Genomic DNA, 15,627 nt, shown 5'->3' on the forward strand with positions numbered 1-15,627 from the left:
CTTCCTTGAAAAGAATCAAAAAATCACTGAACGTCCGGATTTGGTATTTAACAGAGGCAAACCACGCGCCGGAAGCGGCAATCAAACATTTTTCGACTATTTGTAGGCGTTCCCCATCAGTGAGTTTGTACATGTCGAGATATTGTTGCAGTCTTCGCAAAAAAACTCGAGGTAGCCCGTTAGCAATGTTCCCATCAAAAGTGGGAAAACGTTCAATATCCCGGAGGAAAACTTTAGAGCTCATGCTATACGGGGCAGGAAAAGAATCTATTGGAATTAACGCGTTATCCTGAGCGGTTGGGGTTGTCATCGGATTTGCCACCGACGGAGTGGTCACCGAACTGAACGCTCCCATATGACCAAGAGAGGTCCTATAATTAGTGTCGACCATGTGAGGTTCGAACTTAGGACCCACCATGGCAGTAACCGACGGTCCGGCACATCTCCTTTCCCCTCCTGGCAGCACGCTGTAAGATTGTACCATTCCAAAAGTAGAATGAGCATTTACGCTAGTGACTGTTGTAGTCACAACACTTGACTGCATCGGTACATTGAAATTGCTCAACCATGATTTCGAGGTTGTCTGGTGCGGGGGACAATACATTGCTGTGTCCCGTGCATCAGGCAACACTTGACTCTTTACCGGTTGGACGTTATTTGTTTCTGGGAAAATTTTCCCTGGAGAATCGCTACCAGGAAAAGGATAGGAGATATCAGACTTGACGAGTTCCAATTTAGTAATATTCCCCTTAAGACTGTCTACTTCGGTTTGAATTTGACTAATTCTTTGATCAACCGACTCTAGTTTAGTTTCTATTGATAAGTTGGATATTGCAACATTTAATTTACTTATTTCAGTCTGCTGCTGTTCAACCTTTTGTTCGATGTTACAGAATCTTGTGTTCGTGCTCTCGAACCTTACATCTATTTCATTTAATTTTTCATTTGTTTCGTCTCTGAGCTGCTCGGTAGAATGTTGGGCCTGGCATCTAACCTGGTCTAATTCAGTGGACGTTTGCTCTTCCAATTTGCTAATTGAAGAAGCAAAGTCTAAACAGATCTGATCAAATTTATTGTTTAGTACCTCGAATCGAGCATCGGTCTCTCATTTCGAGGTATCAAACTTTTCATTTATCTCACGTCTCATTTCTGCATTCTCACGCCTCAGATCTGCACTATTCTGATCTAAGTTTTCATTTATCTCACGCCTCATTTCCGTATTCTCACGTCTCAGATCTGCACTGTTCTGTTTCAATTCATCAAATTTGTTGTTCATCATTTGCATCATCTGGCGAATTAATGCAGACGTGTCAGACCCTCCAGATGACATTCCTTCCTTCGGGTTTACCGTCTGATCCCGAGAATCACTGTGATTTCCATTCTTTTCCTCATCATCGAGGTCAGATATCTCCGCTGGAGATATTTGGCCTCGGTCTTTTTCACAATCATCACAGTATTTTATTATTTCGCCGGTTTGTACTTTTTCTGCATTTTCAGCAGTATCATCCAAATTGGTGCAAGCAAAGTGGATCCATTTTAGTCCACAACCGGTGCACCTTATTAATCTCCGCGGGGCGCGAGATCTTTTAGCTTATTCATCTAACGTGCATTGAGTGCACGTGAATTCACATTCGTCCTGTGACACAATAACCTTATTTGTTGCCATAGCTTTGAGACACTTTACAAAAGACAAGATATATATCACAAATCACATATACTATGAAATACTTATTCGCTATCAAGACAAGTATTATTCATGAATTAAAGGACTCCCATTCTCTTTCCTTCCTTGAAACCCTTCTAGCGTTTAGTTCTAATTTAGAAAAAAATTTTGGCACTCCTTCTCTTTTTTCCCCCTTAGAAAAGATAACAAAAATGACAAAGTAGCCAACGACTCTAGTTGTCCCACTTGACTATAAAATTTCTCTTATTAACTTCAATGTTGTAATCAATTCAACATGCCTTCAACCTCACTCTTTGACATTCTTAAAAAAAATTCAGATCTACCGGTCGCCATTTAAACTGAGATCCGTTGCCATGGGAACAAATGTTGCCATGACAACCATCCTTGTCGCGGTTCGCCAATCTAAAACAGATTGGCGTGATAACTTGTATTGTTCAATAAGCATTTTCAGATCCGTTACCACAGTAAACAAGTGTTACCATGGCAACAGTCTGGTCACGCGTCGCCAATCTAAAACAGAAAAAGGGGGAAAAGGAAAAAGAAAGAAAGAAAAAAAGAAAGAAAGCTCTGTAACATATGAGATGCATGGAATAAATCGTGAGTGGGAACCCTTCGCCCCTGGTGGGGGGGGGGGATATTCATGAAGCTATAGGCTTATGTCTAATTATATTGGAATATATTATCCATTTCTTAATTTCGAACATACTAGATTCAATCGAAATGAGAAAACTTTTTATCGGACTTCTGAAGAAAATAAAATAAAATAAATAAATACATGACCGTGTTTATTATATATGGAATTCCCAGTCACGACCCCCTTTTCAGTTTTATTAAAATAGAAGAAGTAAAGAAGAGAAGAGAAAGTTGGGATAAGAAGAGAAGAAAAATAGAGAAAGTAAGAAGAAAAAAAAGGAACTGTTACTGGATATTTTTTAGAGATATTGTAAAGGAAAGTGAATAATTATCGAATTGGGATCATTTCCAATAGCTATTGGGTGAATGTTTAGTATTAAGGTGATCAAAGGTAGACACATGTTAACCCATACATCCCAGACCTAGATCCATTTAACCCCAACTACCGAATTATCCCAATCTAGCTCTGAGATAGATGAGAAAGTTTAATTTAACCGTTTATTCAATATTTCCAGAAGTTCTAGACTAATATCCAATATTTGAAAAATAAACGACGAAGTTGATGGCATGTTAGAATCGACCACAAAAAAAAAAAAAAAAAAAAAAAAAATCAGAGCAACACACGTTTGTCGAAGATTCTGACTCTCTAAGTTCTCCCATGATGATCGTTCGTTCAGGTTACTTCGGTCCTTTTTGCTTCCTTCATAGAGCAAACTTAAATTAAGTTAGTATTGACATTCAATGACTTTAATTGCCAACTAGCATTAATTATAGTAAGTCACACATATATGTCAAAATAATTGGTGCACTTAATACTAAACCTACATTTCACTCACACACACATTCATACAGGACAATGTATGCTTCAGGTTGTATTTAGTTGAATTAAACTAACCTAACTACATTTCTATAGACATTTATTACATTTCAATAAAAGAAAACTTAGTTTGACATAACAGGAAAAATTTGATACATGAAAAAAAACTTTTCATAAGCATGCACAGAAATCTGCTACTTTCAACAATATCAAATAACACATTTCTCTTTCTAGAGATATTAAAAGTTTGATTACATTTTTAAAAAATTCGACAAAAGACGAAAGACAAAAAGTAAAGGAAAAAAAAGAAAATTCAAAGGTCAACATATTTAGGATTCAGTGCAATGAATACATATCATTGTGAAAAAAATATAATTGGTTAATCATTTTTTTTAAAAAAAAAAAAAAGCACTTTAGTAGCATTTTATTGAGAGTCTGTCCCAAGAGGAGAAATTTCGACAATTTTATGAGTCTTTTCTCGCGTCGATAAATAACTCCTTTTTCAACTCTCTTTATTCACTGTGTTTGGTGTCCATGAGAGTATTTAATCGTTTGTCTTAACGACAGACAAAAATTTAGTTCCTTCGTGATATATATATAAATTTTCATTTCATCACTTGACGTACTTGGTATAAAATTTCAAAGTTAATTCAGATTAAAGGAAAATTATCGAATCCAGTCCCAAACATTGGGAACTTATTTCCATTATACTATATCTAAATGGAGCTATGTCTTTAGACCTATCTAGGTCCTGTATTCACATTACTAAATTATTAACCAAAATCAGTTCAACTTAAGATCACTAAATTTTTATTTCCAGTATAGATCGTGGAGTCAAGAGATTGTAGTCACTGAATTGACGAAAACCAAATAGTTATGTTTCCAGTCGTAGGGGAGGATTTGTTTCATAGATTACTGATAGAAGGATTCGTTGGTGGGGCGCACTATTTCGTAGCTTACTGATTTCACTATGATCTCGCAAAATAAATTTGGATAAGGATTAGGGTTAATTTTACTTTTCTTACGACCTGCTACTTGTTCTACTTACATGCAGTATTTAACATAGTATCCAACTTTAATAGTCACGAACATTAATAACAACTCAATAAGGTGTCATTTATTACAATTTACGCGGTAATACTTTATATCACAATTAATTGGCCAATGTCGGGTGTCAAAAATCTATGGCAACCTAAAGCAACCAGGGTAAATACCGAGCCTTTTACATACATACTCGTATATATATTTTCATATTACTCAATATAATAAATTTTACTTTAATATCCATCTTAGTATTTCGTCGACATTTAAATTCTACATAACCTTTTTATATTCGATAAATATTCACATTTTATTGGCTCAAAGACAAAACAAAAACCCTGACTAACAAAATTCTTTTTCTTTTCATAAGGTTGCAACATTGAAATGTATATGTATAAACCATTTAATTAATAATATTTCTCTATTTACTAAGATCCGCGTATAAAGAAATAATTGGTGTTATTTAATAAGTTGACATAAGAGGTGGAAATACAACAAATAGAGCAGGCACGTAACCCTTTAAACTATGTAAGTACATATATAGATGTATATACAGAGAAAGAAAAAAATCAATGTTATTCGAAACTAGTGGGCCCAAACTACTAATACATACACCATATAACCAATCAATAGAAAGAAAACCAGAAATCAGTAATCAGCGGGTATAAGTTGTACGATCAATGAATAACAAGTAAGTTTCTGGGAATCTGAAAGCATAGTGTACATTATCGTCAGTTTCTCCCGTGGTGGGTTGAGTATCGTGAAAAACGGTAGTAAGTTGTTTTGAAATACCTCCAAGAATTGTATCCCTCGATGTCTCAGTTAGTACATACGATCGAAATAAGTGATATGAATATTGTATGTTTTCATGAGTTTCAAAACCGGGGGGGGGGAGGAAGATTGAAATTTAAAAAAAAATCTCGAAGCAAGAAGGAAGAAAGAGACAAGAGAGAGAAAGCGGCGCCAACGAAAGGAGAAAGATTAAAGTACTACTCACTACACAGAAGAGTGATCGAATTTAAATATATAACAACTCATAGCCAAAAATATTCACATATGCCGAAAGAGGGTGGTTTACTTAAATACATAAACTAGGAGGGGGTCCTGCTGCCAAGGATGCAAGTCTGTGTCCATCAGATCCCAATCCCACAAGAGTTTGCTTGTAAGATTGAAATCCGAGCCCCGTATCCGGCCCAGACCAGCAGGATAAAAGGAGAGGGGGAAGGGACTAGGTAACTGCGTCCCCAATTTTGAAATCTCTAAGTAAAAAAAATATTCGACCCCTCAGAAGAACTAAGAAGGTTCAAGGACAGTAAAGAAACTAGAGTAAAAGTAATAGCTAAGATATCCCTAACTAATGATTTGCCAAAATAAAAAAAAATTAAATACACTAAATTTTGGATCGGTGATTTCAATGACCAAACATCACCGATGGCTACCCTGCGCAGACATGATAAAGTCTGGGACGTCGTTAATTTCCATCATCTAATTAAACTAAGAAAAGAAACGAAAGTACTTAAGAGGGTCATGGGTCGACGTCCGGGTACGCGAATGACATAAATATTAATTTAGTAGCGGTTGATTTAATCGGATAGTCCGAACTGGGCTGTTAGCTATATGAACACTGCACAATAAATAAGTTAAGCGACGAAAAAAAAATCTCGGAGAGTCAATGAATGTTAAAGGTACAAATGACCGAAACCTGTACTTTTCGATGATCACAGGATATAGCAGTTAGTTTTCTTAACCCTTAACAGTTCACTACCTTTGAAAATTATCAAAAAATTATGATATTTGCAGTATGTCGTCTATTTAGTTTGTAGATAATTTGAAAATAGTTTTCTAAATTTTCTCGCCAATAGTTTTCGAGAACTGAGTTGTGTCCAAATGGTTACTTTGCACAGTTTTCCGTAAAGTGATTTTTGAGTACTTGTAGCCATATAGTAATAAAGAAAAGTAGTCTCATAAGAAAGGAAAAATAAAGGAAACATGGTAAGAATTGTTTACTTTATAGGATTTAATATCTAAATCTGGAATATTAATTTATAAGAAAATGTAAGGTACTATCTATGAGTCCACATAGAAAAAATAATATTATTTACATTTCGCTGAAAATACAGATTGAATAAATATGATATTCAAATATATGCGTAGTTTTGTAGAATATTCTTTTTTATTTCATTTTTTATATTTTTAAATTTGAATACATCAACGTAGTGTAACAATGTCTTAGGGGTCTAGAAAGGATATCAATTACGAAGTGACAAAAACATTCCTTATCGTGATACATATACTTACAAATGGAACCGCATAAAGGAATTCTTTAGTGAGCTTGTTACTCCCGACTTACACAAACGGCATTTTCCCTTAGATGTGTAGGCTGGTCAGTGAATAACAAAATCTTTCCTTGTGTCATCACATGGTCACGTAGCAACAGGTCGACATATTTTCACTTGACGTTCGCCCAAGCTTTGTAAAGATGGTCTCTCTTGTTTAGGCTTTCTGCATGATACTAGTGCAGATGCAGTATCAGCCCGAAACACTTTAAGATGTCTGGATGATTTCCCAAGTACGTTACACTCTCTTTTGTAAGGTAACCAGCTGTTTACAACAACAAAATCTAGCATGTACCCAAAAATTCTACGACACCATCGTTTTGATTTCATTGGTGTACGGCAGAGTTCTATGAGCATGTTTGACTTGTCTACACTTCTCATGTGTTTGCCTCAGAAGATAAGAAAAGATCTTATCTTCTACCTCCTAAACGATTTTGTCTCATTGTTGGAAGAGTTGAGATTTTCATTACATCCATCAAACATTGCATTAATTTCACACTTGTAAAAAGTTATCAATGTACACGACTAAAAACTAGACTCCTCTCTCTTGAATGAGGACGGTGATTTCCCATATTTTTTCAGCAAGACGGAGCTCCACCTCACTATGCGTTATGTTCACGCCAATGGCTCGATAGACCATTTCCGGGACATTGGAATGGGCGACGGAGACGGATAGAGTGGCCCAGATTTTACGCCACTAGAGCTCTTCCTCTGCTGTCATCTGAGAAACCTTATTTATCAAGAACCCATCCATGATATCCACCATCTGATGCAGAGAATTTTGCAATGTGAAACCGTTGACATGCTGTTGCGAATCCATGCGGATTAGCAGAGGCGCTTCGCAGTTTGTCTTGCTCAAGAAGGATAGCACATAGGAAAAAAAAAAAAAGCTGTAATGCCAAATTTTAACACTTTGTGACAAAATAACTTCTGAACCAATAACGGTAGGTGAAATAGTCTGTATCACTGTATCCTTGAAATTGAGGTCGTGTCAAATGATACCCCACATATCCTCTTCCATTTTAAAAATCCAAAGTTGGATCCAAGATTACGGCTTCCAAGATGGTCGCCAGGGCAACCATGTCAAACAATATGGTCCATTACCCACCCGAAAAACATGTACCATGAACCAAATGAGAATGACAAGATGTTCCTGTGCTACAGGACTCTTAACTGACTGATGCCTCACTCTGTACTATATCTCAGGTATATAACCTGGATCTGAATCACTGAGAGTAAGATCAGCTTCTGAATCCGAGGTTCCAAAATCCGATAGATTAGAAGAGAAAGAGATTACTACTATTGGCTTTATGCTTAGTTTCCTTCCATAGGATATATCAACGGAGGTAAGTTCTTCATCCATTTTTGACGAAACACAGTCACCTGCAAAAATGTAAATAGCCTATCACAATATTTCTCCTTTGCATCTGACATGAGATTTCACAGTAAAACTTATTTATACACACATATACATTTAGATATATATATATCCCATACTGAGCCTCTGTATGAAATTTAAAATTTGACTAATAAACAGAATACTATGTTTATTTTTCACGTTAGATTTTCTATAAAAACATCAATATAAGCTAGCCCAATTTTGTATTTTTTCCTGTACAAAGTATCCGTTTGATCCGTTAGCGAACAATGTAACCGACTGGTTACATAGTATATTTTTATCATAAATAGTAATCAATTTTTGACATTATGCCGTTTTCATACTTGCATATTGTTGAGCAATGACATATAAACAAGAACATATCGAGAAAAATAAAAACATAAACTGGTTACCTTCAGTATTTAATATTTTCTGTCTGCTTCCAGCACTGCTTGCAAAACAACAACATATCCACACACTACTTCCCGTATAAAATTCACCAGAGTTGTCATAAGGGGGCAATAGCTGCTCTCCCATCGCAGAAAGTATGTACACAAATAACTACAACGAACAATACCGAAATATAACACTCTTCAACCCAATAGGCAAAATCAAAAAATATGTAACCAAATGGTTACGAAAACTCGTTAAGGGTTAATTATCATTTCTGTCAACCTTTAGAAGTAATTCCCACATGATGCTACCCTATCTGTTGAAAGGCTTAAGATCCGGGACTGTTAGTATGAGGTACTTAAATGCGAAGTAATATACAATTCCCAACTACACTTTACTATCCAAATAGCAAACTCGGTTGGATGAATGCACTGGTGTAGAAGTCAAAACGCGAGAGATTTTTAGCAAACATATTCATATTCTCACTATATAATATACACTAGGCCTATCCATTTAAATATAGATGTCATACCATCTCATTCATATTTTATATCATATTATTAATATATCATTACATTCATTCATTATTTACTCATTTTCGCGCGAAGTAATATTTTACAGACACCCTATTTCATACATTTTACACGCAGGCCATACACATATTTATATTACACACTAATAAATATATAATTATCACAATCTATCACGCTCAAACTACTACACGATAACATTCATCGAACCACGGACTCTTTGTTTCGAAGCACCCAAATTGTATTTACTTCGCAGTTAAAAAAATCATACGTGTATTTACTGAAAGTTAAATTGTCAACGATTAATTTATTTCTGATGTGCTGATAAAACTAAAGCAACAATGGAATTTTTCTACAGCCACGGGAAAAGAGAATTTAATATTACATTTTGAAACAAACAGTAACATCATGTGGGCTATTAAGAAAATAGGCGTTCTTGATTTCAGTGGATATTTTGATTACTACTTGACCTAGCGAGCTGTAATTTTCAGAACTACGAGATCTCATGCTATTTCATCAAAACGTACACTCATTTGAACCGAAAACCATGTCCACGGGATGTAATTTAGAAATAAGGGGCCAAGATCAAACAAACTAAATCACTAACTCGTGCAATGACGTAATGTCAACAAACAACTGATTACCGGAAACGGACACGATGGCGCTGTAGTAGAGAAATAATTCGCTGTGTACTAAAATATAGCCTTACACTTGCTAATCAAATCTATAATATTTACTCTGGTTTAGTATACTTCGAGTTAGACAAATGGTACTAAATTGACGCATATTTAATACACTGTCCTAACCGTAGAAATCACACACTCACACAGAACTACTAACTACACACACCACTATAAATACTACACATAAAAACTAACTACACAAGCACCATTTAATTACATGCGTATTGAGGAAAAGTACTCCCTTGTTGGTATATAGAGTTGTCTCTATTAAACTTTATGGGGCAAAATGAGAAGAGTTAACCCTAGGTCCAATTGACCTGACCAATTGTTTACTAAATGATTACTAAAGATTGATGCCCTGGGGGCACCTTAACGAGGTTTATTGAGGGACCCTTCCCCTGAGAGGGGAAAAGGCCCCAAAACAAACAATAACTAACCCATTTCCCCGCTAAAACTGGTTCAATTTGGAAATGAATAGGAGCCCCTTTTTGTTAGCTTAAGCTGCCATTATGATAATTAGTATTACCGCTATGAAACCCATCATGTACATGCACTTACTGAATAATAAAAAAAATCACATTTACAATATACACTTTAGAATGTACGACCCCAGGTCGTATTTCCCTAATCCCTAACTGGATTTTACTGTTTGAAAGAAAAGGAAAGTAAAATCACTCTTATAAACTGTCTATGCTTCGGCTTGGATGATGAGCAATATGGCGTCTGAAAAGCTGGTTCCTATTTCTCCCTTATTTTACAGTTCACTTGACGAAAAATGGAAGTTTGTCAGCTCCTAAATCATTGTACGGCGTTTACTATGGCAGAGAAACTAAAATTTTACCTTACTTTCGTCGAAATCCTAGTCCTTTAGGTAGATATGTAGTCGTAAGAAAATATAGGTTACTCCTCTTAATGTGTCTTCGATTATTATGGTAACATTGCGCCAAAAACGACAGGGGTAGGAGAATTCCACCAATCAGGACGAAACCTTTATCCGCGGAAATTACAAAACAAATAGAAATTTGGCAAATCCAGATATAACCGGATCTGAAAGTGACTATGGACTAGTGAGAGGGGGTGAGGGAAAGATTAGGTACCTGACTGAATTCTACATTGGTCTGAAATTAAGAAAATTTATATCCAATGACGGAATTATTTTTTGGTATGACGTCGGCCTGATAAACCTTGTTACTATTCAACTTGTATATGCGAAAATGGGATATACACTTAATCAAAATATAAATAAATATATTATTCAGTGGGAATATGGTTACTAATGAAACCTTTCGATTCATTACATTTAATTTGAAGTAAGGAGAATAAATAAATTGTGTAATTAAACCGAAATCGAAGTAAAAAAAAATTACTAGGTACAGGGTGCGTAAAAAAAAGTTGCCATTACTTTCAACTATAATGGTACATTACAATATCCTAAAAATTAACTGCGCTGCACGTTTGCAAACATTGATTTTCTGGTTTTATTTAATCCTGGGATTGACTTCCAAAAGCCTAATCTTAACGATCACCAAACTTTAAAGTTTTCCTCTGGCTTTCAAGTCTTGAAATCTACCGTTTTCGTCAATTCACTGCTGGTGCTGTTCTCCAGCTCCATTATCAAATATTATCTTCAATTTTTTATACTGTAATCTATGAATCACCTATGTCCTCAACGTCACTTAAGAATTCCTAGACACGCTCTGAACTTCAAAAGCACAGTGTACAATTCCTAGTCCAAATCTGTTTTTTTCTAACCATAAACAACTTTATATTTGGAACAGCACTTCATGACCACCTGTATGTTCCTCTCATAGACCAACTTATTCATGGAATATCACTACATTCTTTTATCTCGCTCCAAATCATAGATGACATTATATATATATATATATATATATATATATATATATATATATATATATATATATATATAGACCCACGGCCAATTAGCACTGGAACTATTACCAATCTCTATACAACTAATACCTCGAATCATTAATTTGCTGCTGGTGATAAATTTACATATTTTTGAAAAAGGAATGGATTTACAAAACGTATGTGTGTTTAGGAGGCCGCAGTAAGAGAGTGACACAGTAAAATACATGTCACGTGACAAAGATGACAATTATCATGAAATGTTTAAAGTTACATTAGTGAACAGGTGTTGTCTCTAGATTATCAGCAGGAGAGAAAGGCTTCTTCATAAATAAAATAAAGCAAATCAAGATTCTAAAATCTAGATTTCAATGATGATCTGCATTCTCAGAGTGAAAGTATTCTGTTGCTTTTAATTTTTGGTAAATTTCTTGAGAGTTTGGAAGATGAATTAGTATATTCATTCCATTCCAATAAATTTTCAAAAGAAAATCCATATATATATATATATATATATATATATATATATATATATATATGAATTTGTAATAAATAATTTAATTTTGAAACTAACGCTGGAATTCTGTTTCGTTTACCATAATCCTCAAATTCCACATTATAGAATCATTTTCAGAACATTGTTGTTTATTAACATACCATCAGTTTGTTTCCAAAACTTCGAAGTTTCAAGCTCTCGAACAGGTTCAAAGATAGCACTCAATGCCAAATTTGACAAATCAGAACCTGAATAACCTTCAGTTCTTTCCACGAGTTCTTCCCATTGGCTCAAATTTAAATCCATGTCTGTTCCTCTCGTGTGCAACTGAAGAATTTGTAGTCTAGCTTCTCTGCAAAAATCAAATATTACCAAAAATTAACAAGATTTGATAAAATAATTGAAATGTTAACGTATTATTGCAATTACTAGTTCTTTACTTGATAAATTGGTCTTCTATTACTAACAAAGTGTACAGAATACATTGCAATATTAATTATCTAGTAACCTGAATAATGTTATTTCCAATTATATTTTTTCTTCCGATATTTCTAATGCACTATCCGGGCATTCTTCTTCACAGCCACAAAACTTAGAAGTCGTTATTTGGGTAGAGTCTTCACATTGCTTTTAGTATCTCAACAGTGGCATAACAAAAAAGTACATTACACAGTGTATTTAATTATATTTATAGTTTTGTCTACCTGTTTCAGTAGACATATCTATTTCAGTATGTTAACTTGAACATATATTGAGCCTCACAACCATTATAACGACAATAATGATCAGTAATAAAACCATTTCTAATCGTTACGTTTATTTTTATCAATATAATAATATCCCAGTCTCCACAAACTCACATTCTGGAATAAGACATTTGCAAAATAAATAAATAATTAAAGTATAAAGGAGGAAACCTGATACTTGTACACTCCAAGTATTCTTAAAGTTAACCTTAAATTTTCAATGAACGCAGCAAACTGTACTACTATACGTTTATATTAGCTTATTTACGCCTGCTTAAGAGTAATTTCAAAATACCCGTAGGCCCTAGTATCTTTTTAGATCAGCAATCCTTGGAGTCAATTGCTTACATTTTCTAAATTTCACTAATTGTGACTTTCTAAACTGCTGGAACTTTCATCAAGTTCTTTTTATATTTCTTTTAACAATCTCTTTTGGGATATTATAAGTTCATTAGGCGCAAACGTGAGTCCAAACTTTGCCTAGTTCCTGGATATGGTATAGACTATGGTAAAGACAGTAAAGAAGATTACGCGAACTATTTTTATACATGAGATGTAGGTAGACAGCGTTAATCACCGTTACTCGTTAAGATGTTAACGGATTGACTGTATTAACAAACCTGGCCGAGATAATCGTTCTGTTTATCTATGGCGCAAAATACCTGATTCAAAAATTTGTTCACATCTATGGAATATGGGCTATAGATTACCATCGTTATTTAATAATACGTTAACGGATTGATTACATTAACAAAATCGACCGATATAATCGTTCTAGCTATCTATTGCAAAAAACAGAATTCAAGAATTTGCTTACAAGTAAGGAATATAGATAACCGCCGTTAAACTCACCATTATCCTTTAATGCGTTGACGAATTTACCTCATTATCGAACTTAGCTGATGCAATCGCTGCAGCTTTCTGTTGGAAAAAAATGAATTCAAAAATACGCTTACATATATGAGATATGCGCTACAAATAGCCGCCGTTATGTTACTACGTTAACGGATTGACTTCATTAACGAATTCGACCGAGATAATCGCTCTAGTTATCTGTTGCAAGAAACAAAAGTAAAAAAAAAAACTGGTTATAAGTATGGGGTATGAGCTATAGAAAACAACTGTTAGTCTCCATTATCCGTTAAAATATTAACGGATTTACTATACTAACAAACTCGAACGATATAATGGCTTTAGTTGCGATATGAGCGACAAATATCCATCGTTAAAGCCTCAATTATCCGTTAATACGTTAACAGATTAACTACATTAACGAACTTGCCAGACAAAGTCGCTTCAGCTATCTATTGTAAAAAACAGAATTCAAAAATTTGCTTACGTATATGGAATATGCTCTACAGATAGCCGCCATTAAAGTCTTCCTTATCCGTTAATACGTTGCTGGATCGGCTACATTAACGAACTTGGTCGAAGGAATTCCTCTAGCTATTTGTTTCAAGAAAATAATTCAAGAATTCACTAACATATATCGAATATGGGCTACAGATAGTCGCTGTTATTCGTTAATACGTTAACGCATTGACTCCATTAGCTCTGTTGTAAAAAAAAAAAAAAAAAAAAAAAAAAAAAAAAAAAAAAGATTAAAAATGTGTTTACATGTACGAGATATTGACTATAGATAGCTACCGTTAAACTCGCCATTATCCGTTAAAACGTTAACGGATGGACTTCATTAACGAACTCAATTATGATAATCGATCTGGTTACCTACTGCAAAATAAGAATTCAAAAATTTGCATAAATGTATGAGATATGGGCTATAAATAACAATAAAGTCGCCGTTATCCGTTAACGGATTTACTCCATTAATGAACTCAATTGAGATAGTCACACTGGTTATCTATAGCAAAAACAGAACTCAAAAAGTCACAAAGTCACCGTTATCCATTAACGGATTTACTCCATTAACGAATTCGGCTGAGATAATCGCTCTAGTTAGCTATTGCAAAAAGAGGACTAAAATAGTTTGAAGCCGTTCAAGCGTTATCGTGCGGAGTAACGGACGTGCTAACAAGACAATGTTATAAGTCTCCCTGTGTGATCCTAATAAACATGTTTAAATAACAATTATGTAAACGATAATCAAAGCTCACGATGAGTAAGCTAATAATTATTGAATAATTCAGTTCATGATTGAGTTTAACTTTGATGAAAGTATTGTAGTCAGTAATGAACTTGCTAACTACTACAACAGTAGACCTTCAATACGTGACGACAATAATACCATTATAGTTAAGTTTTTGTCGATTTTTTTAAATTTCAAACTTAGTAAATTGAGTTTTTTCCTTTTTTTTTAATTTTATTTAATAGTTGAATCCAATTCACATGTAGAAAATCGAGTAGATATATAATGACATTTCATTTGAGGAAGTAAAAATTTAATTTGTACAAATTGGTCTAAGTTCCGTGTAAGCAGAGATCACCGTTAATAGTTCTTATCATTTTGAAGTGTGTAATTTACACGTAACCATCGAATACAGCTGTTGTCATAGGTTTCACAGAATTTCGTTTAAAACTGCAAAAATTCTTCTTCTTCTTCTTCTTCTTCTTATTATTATTATTATTATTATTATTATTATTATTATTATTATTATTATTATTATTATTATTATTATTGTCCATCTCGCGTTTTTGGATAGCACGCGCACTTTTGGTGCAGGGTCCGGGGTCTCGGTGGAAGAATCTTGTAAGTTGAACACATTACGGTATTTTGGGTTCTACCTTACACTGTAGAAGTAGATCCACGTCTCTGTAGCCTCAGTGCTAAAAAGGGATGCTAAATTTGCACGTTCAGACTGCACTTGCATTTTAACTAATTAAAATAATTCGTTAATGACACTTTAATAGACTTTAATTGTGCAACGTTAAACTATTTTTTTTTCTTGTCACGTTTAACGATCTAGTCTTTTCCTAAGAAAGGTACACTAAGATCATTAATTAGTTCAGATAACAAACTCTTAAATGCAGTGGCAGTAAAATCTGAAACATCCCCTATAA

At 34.3% G+C, this 15,627-nt stretch overlaps 1 protein-coding gene across 5 annotated transcripts in view; it reads right to left on the bottom strand.

The window, feature by feature from the left end:
* Positions 1 to 15,627, bottom strand: part of LOC145668173 (vacuolar protein sorting-associated protein 4B-like) — an 82,955-nt gene that overhangs the window by 23,428 nt on the left and 43,900 nt on the right. For all 5 annotated transcript variants that reach the window (XM_081735799.1, XM_081735797.1, XM_081735801.1 and 2 more), the window contains one exon: positions 12,025 to 12,215. In XM_081735799.1, the coding sequence (XP_081591925.1) occupies positions 12,025 to 12,215 (191 nt within the window). The remainder of the gene's footprint in view (positions 1 to 12,024; positions 12,216 to 15,627) is intronic.

The sequence above is a fragment of the Thermobia domestica genome, chromosome 13 (genome assembly GCF_964235325.1).
Source record: "Thermobia domestica chromosome 13, izTheDome1.hap1.1, whole genome shotgun sequence".
Classification (NCBI taxonomy): domain Eukaryota; kingdom Metazoa; phylum Arthropoda; class Insecta; order Zygentoma; family Lepismatidae; genus Thermobia; species Thermobia domestica.